At 43.2% G+C, this 15,526-nt stretch overlaps 1 protein-coding gene across 1 annotated transcript in view; it reads left to right on the plus strand.

The window, feature by feature from the left end:
- Nucleotides 1–15,064, plus strand: part of SNTB1 (syntrophin beta 1) — a 231,022-nt gene extending 215,958 nt beyond the window's left edge. Inside the window, exons 5-7 of the mRNA XM_041769285.1 lie at nucleotides 2,047–2,243; nucleotides 8,133–8,323; nucleotides 11,873–15,064. Of these exons, the coding sequence (XP_041625219.1) occupies nucleotides 2,047–2,243; nucleotides 8,133–8,323; nucleotides 11,873–11,965 (481 nt within the window). The 3' untranslated portion in view covers nucleotides 11,966–15,064. The remainder of the gene's footprint in view (nucleotides 1–2,046; nucleotides 2,244–8,132; nucleotides 8,324–11,872) is intronic.
- Nucleotides 15,065–15,526: the final 462 nt, after the last annotated feature.

A 15,526-nucleotide genomic window follows, 5' to 3' on the forward strand; every position in this document is an offset into this window, starting at 1 on the left:
GCTTTTTTGAAATAAGGAACCCAAGGGTAGCGGCACCAGGGGTATGGAAGGGATATGGAAATAATACTTAGTACAAACTGTATGCTAGGTCTATGCTGGGCATGGACAGTTTACAGTAGTATTATTTCATGTATTTTTTAAAATATTTTATTTATTTATTCATGAGAGGCACAGAGAAAAAGGCAGAGACATAGGCAGAGGGAGAAGCAGGCTCCCTGCGGGAAACCCAATGCGAGACTCGATCCCAGGACCCCAGGACCATGCACTGAGCCAAAGGCAGATGCTCAACCACTGAGCCACCCAGGCATTAATATTCATTATCTTTGGGAATATCTCTGTATCTTCCAAGAATTTTACAACCGAAATGCTTTTCAATGAACCTTTTTCTTCAAGTAGGCATTGCAAACCATTCCTCCAACCAGTGTCAGCTTTGTGAGTAAAAGAAAGCTCCTCAGAGTTATACAACAAGCTCATTGCTAGAAATTCAACAGGGTATAATGTTTAATTTCACCAATAGTTTTGCTCTCCAATATTTAAGTTCACAAGAGAAAAATAAGCTTTTGGATTTCCTTTGTGCAATTTTCAAGCTAGAGGGAATAAGCCCTTTGCCTAAGAAGGTCCCTCTCCCGTCCACCAGGTGAAGAGACACCTGGAATTTCTCTAACAAATGGTAGTGTGTCTCTTTCTGTATTAAAAGATAAGGCTGAAAGTGCAAATATCCTGGGCAGAAGTAACATTTACTAAATTATACACGCACTAGCCTGCAAATGATTGATAGGAGCGCTTCTCCCAAAGGGAGGTTGAGATATCAAGGAACAGGGGAGAGCAGGAGAGATCCGGGGGTTTATTTTTTATTTATTTTTTTAAAAGATTATTTATTTATGTATTTATGTATTTATGTATTTATTTATTTATTTACTTGAAAGAGAGCACAGGAGCAGGGGGAGGGGCAGAGGGAGGAGGGGAGGGAGAGGGAGAAGCAGGCTCCCTGAGGAGCAAGGAGCCCCAGTGTGAGGCTCCATCCCAGAATCCCAGGATGGTGACCTGGGCCCAGGGCAGACTCTCCGGAGAAGCCAGCCTGGGGCTTAAAGGGCTACAAGTGACAAGTAGGAGCTAGTGACTGCTCAGAGGCTGAGAGTCCTTGTTTTTTCCATCTGGCCTTTCAGAATGTACTTAGAGGCACATTTTAGGCTGGGGCTGTGTTTTAAAGTCAGTGTGACAATCCTGTGGGAAAAATCACTCTTGGAAATCCCTGAGATCCCCCATAAAGTGCGGTCATCTTCTGATCCTGGGAAGCGCAGCATCGCCCTTGGTGGGGGGGGCTCGAACACAGGCACACAGATGCTCCTGGTGGTCCTGGTCCACTTGCCCTTGGACGCTGGGGGCTTGGCAGACGCGGACCCTGAGGACATTGGGTGCAGCCAGGTGCTCCCAACCCCAGGAACCCCGGGGGAACAAAAGCTAGCCCAGGACCCGGGGTATACACAAGCCCAGGAATGGGCTGAAGAGGGAAGGATTTATATGCCATTTAAATTGTTCTCTTTTGCATTTCGTCTTCTTTTTTTTTTAAGATGTTATCTATTTATTCATGAGGGACACAGAGAGAGAAGCAGAGACACAGGCAGAGGGAGAAGCAGGCTCCATGCAAGGAGCCCGATGTGGGACTCGATCCCGGGACCCCGGAGTCACGCCTTGAGCCAAAGGCAGGTGCTCAACCGCTGAGCCACCCAGGCATCCCTCTTTTGCATTTTCTTAATTCTCTTTTTGGCCGCGTAAAGATAGTTGAGTTTGCCTCATTAAAGGGCTGTCATTCAGCTTCTCTGCACCAGACGCAGTTCCCGGGCAAATATAAGTCCCACCAAGCCGATGGAGGAACCGGCTGAGCAGGAGGCAGAGAAAGCACAGGGACGATGAGGCTGGAGCGGACCCTTCAGGTCTAGGGCGGAAAACAGAGCAAATCACCCATATGGGAGCCTTTCCCAGGTGACAAGTCAGGTGAACACTGCGATTTCCAGTTTGATGATTTTTTTTTCTCTCTCTCAACAGGCTGGTCCATTCAGGTCCAGGCAAAGGATCGCCCCAGGCTGGTGCAGATCTGTCTTTTGCTACCCGGACGGGCACCAGGCAGGGGATCGAAACACACCTCTTTAGGGCTGAGACCAGCAGGGACCTGTCTCACTGGACAAGGAGCATAGTGCAGGGCTGCCACAACTCGGCAGAGCTGGTCACTGAAGTCACCACAGGTAGGCGCCCCTGGCTCTCATGGGACCAACGTGCCCTCTCTTCCACCTCAGCCCAAGGTCGTTTCTGTTATTGGCCTTCTGGGCTGCGTAGAATTCTAGAAGTGAACTTCAGTTCCTCCAAATTAGGGCACTGTAGGCCCTACTCCAGTGTAAGCCTGTTCCCATCTCCATTCAAGAAAAGTTGGTAATTTGGAGAGTCAGATGTCATTTTCTTACCTGCAGCCCCTGGATGGCTTCCTGGGAGCATGAGTTTTGAGGTACACACTAGTAGGGTTCTTGTTATAAACAAACAGCAGAGACTGACTCTGGGAAGTTTATCACAGAATAAAGTTCTTGGTCAGAGAGTTGGTCAGAAAACTGGGGAAACAGTTTGTGGAAAAAAAAAAAAAGCAGGAAACAGAGGCATCCAGTGGGATTCAACAGCAAAGGACGGAGCCTTGGGAAGAGCCACCAGTCACCCCTGCCTCTGGTATGAATGTTGAAGCTGAGGCAGGATGGAAGGAGCACGAGCCGTGTGCAGCCACGTTCATGCAGAGCTGTAAGAAAGGACTAATCAGTGGGGGAAATGGGATTTACATGGATTATTTACATGGATCACATGTGTATAGAAGGAAGAACCCTTCTATACTGTCCTATTTATTGCGTATCCTCATGATGTGCCAGGTATTTCATGTGTTGTCTCTCAGTGTTTTCCACACTATGAGAGACAACCCTATTATGGGTCCAGAAGTCAATGAGTCAAGGCAAGACCAACATTTAAAAAATTAAATGGAATACAAATATCAGTGTAAACATTGCTTAGATTTGTGGAATTTTGGATTCAAGGGTGTGTGTGTGTGTGTGTGTGTGTGTGTGTGTGCATCTCAGGTCACAAACCATTCATTGCCTTATCTCTTCGAATCCTCACAGTTCCCTTGCCAATCTGATTTTACCAAATCTGAAAGCAAATCCTTAAGAAAGGTTAAGTAGCTTGTCCAAGATCACACAACTAATAAATAGCAGAACTGACTTTAACACTAGGTTGTGTCATTTGAAAGACATTGAAAGACATTTATTGACTCTAGCGTCTACAGAGACATGGATCTCACTGCTGTACCACTGGTCGAAAGACACTCGTTCTGTTCAGGCAGCTACGATGAATAATTTTCATGCCACTCTCCAAATCAGATGGCTGGATAGAAAGGTGGTTGATTTAAAAAAAAAAAAAAGAAAGAAAGAAAGAAAAAAAGAAAAGAAAAAAGAAAAGAAAGGTGGTTGATAGGTGACAGATATAAATGCATCTATATGTAAATATATAGAGATAAGTTAATTTTTTAATTGGGCAAAGGTAAAATTAGAGACTGGAAACTAATGTGAATCTCAGGTAGCATGAATAAATAAAGTATATGCTATAAAGTCTTGTCCATCAGGCACCTAGGTGGCTTAGTTGGTTAAGCATCAACTCCTGGTTTTGGCTCAGGTCGTGACTTGAGGTCATCAAATTGAGTCCTATGTCAGGCTTTGTGCTGAGCTTAGAATCTGCTTGAGATTCTCTCTCCTTCTCCCTCTCCCCCTCTCTCCCTCTTTAAAATCAATCAAGCAATCAAGCAATCTTTAAAAAATAAATAAAATAAAATCTTGTACATTTGCTAAGGTGGATTCCATATTATGTTAACCCAGTGATTTTCAGCAGCCAGCACAATGTACAGATGACAGTGTTCATAATGCTGTTGCCCCTGATTCTGAGATCTAAAATCGACCTCTCGGGGATCCCTGGGTGGCACAGTGGTTTGGTGCCTGCCTTTGGCCCAGGGTGCGATCCTGGAGACCCGGGATCGAATCCCACATCAGGCTCCCGATGCATGGAGCCTGCTTCTCCCTCTACCTGTGTCTCTGCCTCTCTCTCTCTCTCTCTCTCTCTCTGTGACTATCATAAATAAATAAAAAAATAATAAAAAAATAAAAAAATAAAATCGACCTCTCTTCCAGGTCTCCTGGGGTCACCCATAAAGAGGGCATATGCCACAGAGTAGCTGGTATCCTCAACAACAGTCTTCCAGGAAATTCAACTTTGAGTCCCACAGGCTTGTGTCTTTGCATACCCTCTGTTCACCCTCTTCTATCATGTTTTATTGCCTGTTCTTTCATTTCCTCTATATGAGGAATAAGGTAATAGCCACATTGTGGAATTTAAGTCAGAAAAGCCTGGATTCAAATTCTAGTCTTATTTCTTTCCTAATCTCTCTCTTTTTTTTAAAAAAAAAAGATTTTATTTATTTATTCATGAGAGAGAGAGAGAGAGAGGCAGAGACACAGGCAGAGGAAGAAGCAGGCTCCATGCAGGGAGCCTGACGTGGGACTCGATCCCAGGTCTCCAGGATCATGCCCTCGGCCAAAGGCGGCGCTAAACTGCTGAGCCCCCCAGGCTGCCCTCTCTCTCTTTTTTAACAAGATTTTATTTATTTATTTATTCATGAGAGACACAGAGAGAGGCAGAGACATAGAGAGAGGGAGATGCAGGCTCCCTCCTGGGAGCCTGATGCAGGACTTGATCCCAGGACCCTGAGATCATGACCTGAGCCGAAGGCAGACGCAAAACCACTGAGCCACCCAGGTGCCCCTCTTAATTTCTTACTTAACTCTTACTTTCATCTCTTATTTTCTTCATCTGTACAAAGAAGGCAATAACAGTACCCACCTCACAGAATTGTCAAGAATTAAGAGAAATAATCTATGTAAAGCTCCTAGCACAGTGCTTGACACATAGTAAGCGCTCACTGCATGTTATTGGTTGTTACTCTTGTAATTATTTCTCCAGACGTGTGCTGTCCAGTATTCTAGCTTCTGGTCATGTGTGGCCATTTAAATGCAACTTAATTAAAATTAAGTGAATTCCTTAGTCACACCAGCCACATTTCCAGGGCTCGGTCACCATATGAGCCTGCCTAATGGCTACCATGTTAGATGGTGCAAATCTGGGACACTTTCATCATGGCACAGCATCCTGTTGTACAGCTCTGCCCTAGAGGAACAGATTTCCCACAAGACATCTTAGGTACAGTGTTTCCAAACATTAGCCACACTAACAACAACAATGGAAATAAAATTCTTTTTGTTTTATTCGTAAAAGCCTCAGATTGCTGACCTCCACCCCCCAGAGATTGGTAAGGTGAGTCAGCCATTTGGGGTTGGGGCCTGAGAACTTGTACCTAATAACATCCCAGGTGGTGCTGATGCTGGGCCACGGAGCCCCTGGGAGCAGCACCACACCAGGGAGCAACATCCCCTGGCACTCAGGGGTGGTCTAAAAGAGTCTAAAAGATGGGAGACACATCCCTGTGTAGTAGGCTTTCTCCACATTTCCTCTACTCATGCAAACATGGAAAACCAGATATTTTATAGAATTTCTGCTGCAGCAACTCCCATAAAATCCGTGTCTATTTTGTAATTACCCTGAAACTGGTTGGAGCTCTCTACTATTTTCCATCATTGCTGGAAACCCTTTGAGGGTATCAAAAAAAAAAAAACTGTTTTCTTTTTCCATGCTGAATCTGTATAGCAAGAAAAACTAGAGTTTTGGATCTGAGAGTTGGAAAAACCAGAAAGCTGGACTTACTGAAGTCATATCTGTAAATACCGGAGAAGTTCACACTTCTTGCAACAAATTCAGGAGTGTTCTAGGAAAGAATGGAGATGGCCGAGGGGATTTGGTTTCGTTTACATTCCACAGATTTTGTAAAATCTTTCTCACTCAATAAGCTGAACTCTACTCGGAAAGCCATGAGGCTGTTGGTAGACCAGCCAAAGGAAATAACAAAACACCGTGTGCAGTGAGTTGGGGGTGGGGGGAGAGAAGAAATTCTGGAATGACCACAGGTGCAACCCAGTTACAAATTGAAAGATGCCTTCAGGGAGTTGGGGGAACGGGCCTTATGTTTTCATCAGAGCTTCAATTAACTTGCTAATGTGTTCGATTTGTCCCGTGTGGATTGAGAACATCCGTCAGATAACCAATCCCATTATATAAAGGCCACGAACACCATCTGAGGTCAACTAGAATTGAATGTAAGCACAATTGGCTGATTCAGAATATCTGAGGGCTGAGTTTGAGAAGTTGCGATTCTTTCTCCTTCTCCCTCTCCCCCTCTCTACTTCTTTAAATATAGAGGAACTATAGAAAATTCAAGTTCAAATATAGAGGAAGGAAAAAGAAAATCATGTTTAAAGCTCATTTGCCCCCCTTATTCTCCAGATAATAAAAGTGTAAAGAGTGTCAGAAACAAGGATCCAAGATGAGAAGCAGAATGACACCCATGCCACCGTCTTTGGGCATCCTGGGCCTGCGGGGATGGCGGGGATCTGCGGACCTCCTGAGAAGATGAGATTGATGCAGGGGCTCTGCTCACGAGGACTCAGAAATCTATTAGAGGGCGTAGTGCACTTTTGGGAAAAATCAACCCTCAGTTACAAATTGAGAGGTGCCTGTGGGAAGTCGGAGGAAGGGGTACAGTTTTAGCCAGAGCTTCAATTAAAAGCCACCTCGTTCTGTGAGCAGTCCCCTGTCCCTTCCCCCAAACTCTGAAGCCCCCCCCCCCTCCCCGCAGTTATTACTCCTGACTCTCTGCTAAGATCCCTCCCCACGTCCCTCTGTATCCTGAGTGCCAGAGTCTGAGGAAGATACTCGGCACAAGGTGGAAAGAACTTGAATTTTGAATTCTAAGCCACCTAAATTGTGACACATCACACCTGTCTGAGCTTTGCTTTTTTTCACCTAAGCTAAGGTCCTGCTCCAGAAGTTTGGGGTAAGGTGAAATTCAGCTTGGTTTATGAAGCCAAGCAGAGCTAGTGATGGGATAGAGCGGTCACGATGCCCTTACTCTTGGCCCTCCGCACCCCCATTCCCAGCCAAGAAAATGTCCTGGTTTCCCTAAAGAGCTTTCAGCTGTATTTGAAGGTCTGAGCCAATTTACTTGCCGGGGTCTCTTAAATGCGGTGTTCTGTGAGGCAAAAAAATCCAATCTGAGACTTAATAACCTTTCTCAGAGCTCTTTGATCACAGGTTTGAACCGTTCACAAGTCTTCCTAAATAGGAACTAGGATTCTGGGGCAGCCCCCGTCCAGCTTGTAAGTTTTGAGAGCTGATACCTTTTCCTAGACGCAGTGAGGACCACAGATAAAAGCTGATGCCTGTCCTGATCAAGAGGTTCTAGTTTGTTCCTTTGGATCAGAGGGTACTTTGGTGACCACCACCTGAGAGGTTCCTGAGGGTCACACCGGGTAGAGACGGGAAACAGCATTCTGCACGGAAGGAGCCACGTCTGATATCTTTCTGCAACCCAGCTCCCCAGGACCCACGTTCAGATCATTAGGGAAAGTTTTAAAACACTCATTTCTATCTATAAAATGAGTTTTGACATTTTTTTTAAAAAAAATGGGATTATTTTAAGCTACTCACTCCCACCTTCTTAGGTGTGTTATATTTATTACCATGGGTGACGGAATGGAGGAAGGTTCACTTCTTGCACCAGGTAGTGGGCACGGCAGTGCGGAATGTGTGCACGCGTGTATGTGTGTGTGATGATGACGATGACAAGGCCAGCGGAAGGCAAGCACACCTGCCTACCTGTGTGCTCTCAGAAGGTCAGGTAAGGCTGGGGCCTGGATAAAATTCAGTAAGTCCCAGCAAAAGGAGTTCTTTTAGCTTATTTCCCTTGGTTTCATGGAACAAGTTAAATCACAATATCAAAATCCGTCCAAGGAGAGTATTTTCATGAGCAACGATTAGTTTTCAACTTGAGAAGAAACGTGCGGCTGGCCCTGGAATTGAGGAGACTCGCGAGGTAAGTGCGTGCCTGGGAGAAGGGACGGAGCGCGCTCTTCCTCCTGCTGTCTCTGCTCTCTCCCCTTCAGCTTGCACCTACAAAAACCAGGAGTGCCGCTTGACCGTACATTATGAGAATGGATTTTCTATTACCACTGAACCGCAGGAGGGTGCCTTTCCCAAGACCATCATACAGTCTCCCTATGAGAAGCTGAAAATGTCTTCAGATGATGGAATCAGGATGCTGTACTTAGATTTTGGAGGCAAAGATGGAGAGATTGTAAGTGTATTTCTGTAGATAGCGTGAATTCATCTATTTTCCATCGGGCAGCACGTCTGTGATGACTCGCAAACAAAACACTGCCTTATTATTTATTTAGCTGTTGACTATTTACAGAGTATTTGCAGGTTCGTGTCTTTAAGGATCCTTGAGAAACTATGACTGGATCCAGTTATCCCAAAGTTCCTTACTTTGGTCTCATTTTCCACCAGCGTGCCAATTACATTTTTGACTTAAGGAAACTTTTACAAAGTCACCATTAAATGCTTATCAAATAGGATCCAACAGCTTCAAAATGCACCATTTTTTAAAAGCATCGAGCATCTAATCTAACCTCGGCATTGTGCTGGTGTGTGGGTGTTGGGGGGGGCAGGGGTGTAAGCTGAGCAAGACCCGCCACCTGGGAGGGCTCCGGGGAGCTCAGCACATGAGGAGCACAGTGGAGCAGAGTGGAAGGGGCAGCAGGAAACAGAGAAACTTGGTCAGCAATACCCACGTGGAGGGAAGGCTAGACAAGAGCCCAGAAGTTTCTTGCTAATGGAGAATAATGCCAAACAAAATGAATAGATTTGCCAGTTAAAGTAACTTTTATACTTCTATCAGTAATATGCAAATAGCCAGTGTGTTTAAATTCACAATTTCCTGTGATCCTTACTGCCTATTACAATAAAAAAAAAAAAGTATATTCTGTTCCACAGAAGGGTGAGAATTGCTTATTCTTTCTAGCACCTGTAGTTGTTCTCAGGAAGACCTAGCATTTCATTTAAGCTGTCAAATGTAGACGTTTATGAGGACCTTGATTTTGTAATAACTAGGCTCTGTGTGGGTGCTTCCCAGTCACTGGTTAGTCAAGAAATAATTACCGGCTTCTGCTTGATAACAGGGATGGGGAAATATAAAAAATGCAGAGGTAAACCTCAAATTTTTTTTTAAGATTTTATTTATTTATTCATGAGAGAGAGAGAGAGGCAGAGACACAGGCAGAGGGAGAAGCAGGCTCCCTATGGGGGGCCCAATGCGGGACTCGATCCCAGAACCCCGGGATCAGGCCCTGAGCCAAAGGCAGATGCTCGACCAGTGAGCCACCCAGGAATTCCGGTAAACCTCAGCTTTAAAGATCCAGTAATTTCTGTGCCGCTTCTGGCCTTCCCTAGCCCATCCCTCCACCTCCAGCCTCCCCCGTGATCTCTGTGACACCTGACTGCTACTTCTCTGGAGACCATTCAGGGTGGCCACGCAGGGGCTGGCCCAAGGGAAGGGCCGAGACACACTTCAGAGCAGAAGGCCTTCCTTTCAGAGTCCCCACTGGGGATGGCGGCCCCGCTGTTCTGGATGGCGAGACCCCACCGGCCCAGCCAGCTCCCCACTTCTCCCTGGGGGTGCCCCTTGCGGTGGGGATGAGGTCAACACCCTGTGCCTGACCGCTGATCTGAACTCACTGAGAACAGTTTTTGGCCATGTTCCTTCCTAACCTTTAAGATGGATTTGCAGGATTTTACAGGAATTTGTTGCTGTCATTTGTGTGTTTCGATCAGTAAGTTCAGCCTGAAGCACCAGTTTGGAAAAAAACAAGTGGTTTGAAAGTCCATTTTACTAAGAATGCTTGTAGTTCAGGTGCTGCTCTAGCAATCACTCAACTGTGTGCTATTTCCTAAAAGTGACTGTTCCCTAGCAAAAGAATAAAAAATAAAAAAAAAATAAAGTCTCTTGGCCTTATCCATGGTTTGACAAATCAAGGCTATTTTTGCCTGTGAGGAAAATCACTTATGTCTAAATTTCAGCCTTTCTGAAGCTTGTAATTACAACCTGACTTGGAAGATTTAGGCAGGACCGAGTTTTCCTGCCAGTCCATTCGGCTGGGAAGTGCAAGTTCACGCACAGCTTCCCCAGGCCTGGTGATGCAGCCCCAGGAGAAAGGCACCACCAGGCCTTTTCTCTCCCTTTCTGGGGAAGGGAGCAGACACGTGCTGTAGGGAATGGAGTAAACCGAAGCTCAAGAGACCCTTGTTCTCTTTCCGCGTCTATAACTAATTCACCAATTGTCTTGGGCAAGTCCTTTTATTTCTTTGGATCTAAGATTCTCTGTCCATAAAAATGCAGTGAGTGAAGCAGCTCATCTTTAAGATGCCTCCCAAAAGTTGCATTTGTGTCGGTGAAACAGGATACGGTGGTTCCACGCGGACTCTGGCATCGCAGAGCCCTACCTCTGAATCCACACTTACTCTTCCCTGTCAGATCCGTGATCTCAGAAGGTTTCCGAACTTCTTCACATCTTAGTCTCCCACATAAAATATGCAGATAGGGACGCCTGGGTGGCTCAGTGGTTTTGCGTCTGCCTTCGGCTCAGGTCATGATCTCAGGGTTCTAGGATCAAGTCCTGCATCAGGCTCCCCGCAGGGAGCCTGCTTCTCCCTCTGCCTCTGTCTCTGCCCCTCATGAATAAACAAATAAAATCTTAAAAAAAAAAAAAGCATGCAGATAATAGCAATAAGCTCTCAGGGGTTTAGTGCAAATTGGATAAGATGGTATATAGGCAACATTTAGCATGGTGCCAGGTTCATGATACATAGAACCCTAACTTTGCTAGATGTTATACATTCAGGTTGTTAAGACCCCCAACAGTGCCATCAGCAGGAGACAATTGGGAACAAGTCCTCCCTCGAGTTTTCCTGATTTAGGTGAGGTGATAAAAATGCACCTCTTATGCTCTGGTTGTGTGCTGGGCCAAGGTAGGAACACGCTGAGAAGGGTAGCTCTAGCAGGGGCCTTCACAGACGCATGACGCACATGCTCACAACAATCCAAGGGGATAGGACTCTGGGGACACAGCTTACCTAGCAGGGGCTTCCAGATTCGGAGTTTTTACACACAGTATCTCATTTAATATTCTAACTACCCTGTGGATTAGGTAGGACTGGGGAAAATACCGACTTATCCAAGATTATATATCTCAAAAGTATTTTTATTTTTTTTTAAGGTTTTATTTATTTATTCATGAGAGACAACAGAGAGAGGCAGAGACATAGGCAGAGGGAGAAGCAGGCTCCCTGTGGGGGAGGCCGATGCGGGACTGGATCCTAGGATCCGGAATCACGCCCTGAGTCAAAGGCAGGTGCTCAACCACTGAGTCACCCAGGTGTCCTTCTCAAAAGCATTTTCTTTTTTTAAGTGTTAAAACTAAGACTCAAACTGAATCTTCAAGATGTGAAATTTAGTCCTGCTTCAAGCTGTACCTCACCCGACCTAAATAATATCACTATTGTGATACCAAAAACAGATGGTTGTGATGGTCAAGAAAGGCAACATCAATATTTATGCTATTAGTATATATAATTCACAGAACCTATTTTGGAAAAAAATATAAGAAATAAGTTCAAAGAGTTATTTTTTAAATCTCATGGGGGGGGGGGGCGAGGATTTAAAACCTTAATTGCTCCAGTTAACACTTAAAAGCAGGAAGTGCACAGATCTGTTTGATGTGTAAATCGCTCTTCTGTTATCAAGCATTAATTTTCAAATCTCTCACACTGTCTTCTTTTTAAATTTCAGCAACTGGACCTTCATTCCTGCCCCAAGCCGATTGTTTTCATCATTCACTCCTTCCTGTCTGCGAAGATCACAAGGCTGGGCTTGGTGGCCTGAAGAGAGGGGTGACCTCCTTTGTGCTACCGGGGTGCGACATCGGACACCATGTGGCGTGAGCAGCGCACCAGATGTGGCATGCCACACGGTCAGCTTTAGATCTCGAGTACTCTGAACTATCCCCGACTTCTCTGTCAGCTTCACCAACTACAAGGGAGGACCCCCAAGAAAACACCAGGAGGAATATCAGAAGAGAGCTGGCTTTTTAGAACAGCAGCAGGAAGGGTAGAGGTGAGGGCGAAGGGAAGTCAGAGCATAGCTTTGAAATAATGACAATGAAGGACATCGTGAACGTTAGAACAGCATGCGCAGATCATAATCAGACCAGTTTCTAGGCAACTGGTTCACCCAGGTAAGCAAGAGCTGAATGGACGAGGAATGGACATCTTCACCTCTCTCGCCCCCAGTAGCAGTGATCCCTTGTTTTATTGTGATTTATTGCCTACTTCTAATTGAATTGGCTTTTGCTGGTAAGGAACGAGCAGCGCTTCAAATGGAAATCCACCTGTTCTTTAAGTATGAAGCAGCTGTAGTTTTTTTCTTAATGAATTATCTTTCAATGATGTAGAATGATTCTGAAGTATTCTCATTAGCATATGCTGAGCAGGAATTAAATACAGCCTCAGATACTGATCTGAGCTGTAGGCTGGTGGAATCTGAGCCAAAGGAGACTGTTTATATTGCAAAGCTTTGCGGTGCAGAAGCGTAGTGTGCTCGAAAGGTGATTAATCTGGGGGCTGCACTCACACCAAGGTGTGGTTATCTTAGAGCCAAGAGTGATAGCCTTACTTAGAGAAAGCAAATTATGGATATTTTTTTAAAAGATTGTCATTTGAGATATATATGTAGCATATATATCTCATATATATATAACATATATATATATATATAAACAACTCACATGAGGTTAACTAATTATCCCCGTTTTGTGGTGTTCAGTGACAGTACTGAGCGATTTATGGACCCTTGTTCCTGCCTGTGCTTGTATGCATGCGTTTTCGAACCAGTCATAGAGCAGCCTCATATAATTCTGACAGCATCCACAGCTCTTAGGAATTCCAGGGAAATAATATAATGACCTGATATTTTTCTACAAGAATATTTTCAGAAAACATAGAGCATGATACTGATTTATTGCTATTATTTTTACCTTTCAATGCAAATTCACCAAAAAGATACCCGTATTATTGAATTTTGGAGTCACTTTCCTCAAACCTTAAAAATAAGCTCTAGAGTTTCTGTAAGCATTCATAACCCTTCTTTCCCATGTACTTTACCTAAACAGAGGCTCTGGATTCGACCTGTGTGTTTTTTCAGAATTGTCTTTCAGCACATACCTATGCAAAGAGCTTTTAAAAGTGAAACGGTTTTAAAGGAATGTAATTTTGCCCACTGAGATGTATGTTTATTGAATTACAAAGCAGTGTCCAAAGTTTGTATCATATAACACTAGTTGCAAAGGGCATGGAATGAGAGGTGTTTTGCAGGAGCAGTGAAAATAAGAGGTTTGACAATCAAAAATGTGTTAAATATTGAGATAAAAAAACGTTAAACAGATTAATGATTATGGGTCTCCTCAAAGACTTTAAGGTACACCGTGTGATTCTTCAAAGGAGGATCCCATGTACCATTCCTACACTTACTTACAAAGCATCTTCTGAAGGAAGTGTTTTAAAAAAACAAAAACAGGAGTGCCTGGCTGACTCCATCAGTAGAGCATGCAACTCTTGATCTCAGGATCATGAGTGCAAGCCCCATGTTGCGTGTAGAGATTACTTAAATAAAATAAAATACAAGACAAGACAAAAAACACTTCGGAAAATACAGCCACTGATTTTTTTGTTGTTGTTGTTTCCCATTTTAAAATTCTGAAGAGTGAAGTTCCACCCTGAATAGTGTAGGAAAGCTTTGATGCATTTGTAAATTATACTGCACTCTTTCATTACAGATTTTCAAAGTCACTGGAATGTTGCTATCCAAGAGAATTATGCATTGTAAATAACATTAAAATACATATATTAATGACAATAGTTCAACAATATGTTATCTAAGGTGCTCAGTACTACATGAAGTATGAGTTAATTACTCATAATTAAATTGCAAAGATCCTATTCTATATTTATAGACAAATTAAGATGATCATAATTACAAATATTTCTTCATCAGTTAAGTTTTAGACTGATTAATATCTGGGTGGGGGTCAACAAATTACATTATCTGCATTTATAAAAACTTAATTTAAATATTTATATTTTAGAAAATACATTTGAATAAATTAATACATTTTCTGAATTAAAATGTATTAGCAAGAAGTAGACAATTTTACTAAGAGAATTATGTATATGAATCTTTTTTTCCTTCAGAGTTAAAGTGTAGCATATCAGAGTGGCTATGATGAATCAATTTCAAATACTCAATTTTCCTTGTTCTGAATTCAGGACATTACAATGATTTTACACTGTAGATTTTAATCTTGTCTTGATGTGTGTTATGAATGTTGTGAATGACACACAGTCATATGTCTGGATCATGCCTGGGTACGGTCAGTGAATCAATTGAGTCATTTTGGGGAATTTGTTTCTGTCCAATCTGCTCTGTGCTTAATCTGTTTATTTGAATCAATGAATTATTAAATTCACGTTTGTCCTTAAGGGCAAATCAATACAAATGACTGATATTTTAACTGTACTTTGTGGGAAGCCATCCATTTGTTGCTAGATGTGGTTAGGTGAGCCCTAAGCATCCCAGGGATTTAAAGAAGGCCAATAGGAAGATAGAAGCAATCACTTTTCTGACTTGAACTTAGAAGAAAAAAACCATAAACCTCTTTAAAAACACCCAGGTAGAGGCATTTAGTTAATTCTATCAATTGATGGAATTAAAATGCTGAAAAATGCATTCTCCTAAAATAAATTAAGGGCCTTTCTGGCCATCGTTTTACAAATACTAGATATTCCATCTTGAGGGGATTGGCATGGACTGGGGTCAGAGAGTAATTTCTGAATGTACCTTGAGTTAAAAAAAAATGTGCCTATGTTTATAGCATCACGGATATCATGTAAAATTTATATATGAACTCAATAAATATTCACCTCTGAATATCGTAGACTGGTGGTTTCATGGTCGCGTGAAGACACAACCTGCTATTCTCTTCCTCTAAGACTGGTTCTGGAAGGTGCTAATGGGTAAAGGGAGATGCCACTATAAAATTTGCTGTGTGTGGGTGTTTGTGTATCATTTCAGGATGGGTCTTCATCTGGGGCTTAGGGATCTTGGCTCTCATTTTAACTAAATTTTTATGAGATTTGTCTAGTACACCAAGCACCAAATACTCAAATCCTGTGTAGTACTACAACTTGGTTTGTGTCCAAATTGCTTAGAATTAATGTTCATCTATGGCTGAGAAGTCTTTTTACTATTTGAAAATTCAGTAGTATTGAGATTACATTTAGAACTGGAAAATCTCACTTTTAAGAGACTTCAGATGTTATCAAGCAAATTAGTGCCCGAAGTTTATTTATAATTTTGGCAATACTACCTTAGCACCTTAGGGTATATGAT

This window comes from Vulpes lagopus, chromosome 9, assembly GCF_018345385.1.
Source record: "Vulpes lagopus strain Blue_001 chromosome 9, ASM1834538v1, whole genome shotgun sequence".
Classification (NCBI taxonomy): domain Eukaryota; kingdom Metazoa; phylum Chordata; class Mammalia; order Carnivora; family Canidae; genus Vulpes; species Vulpes lagopus.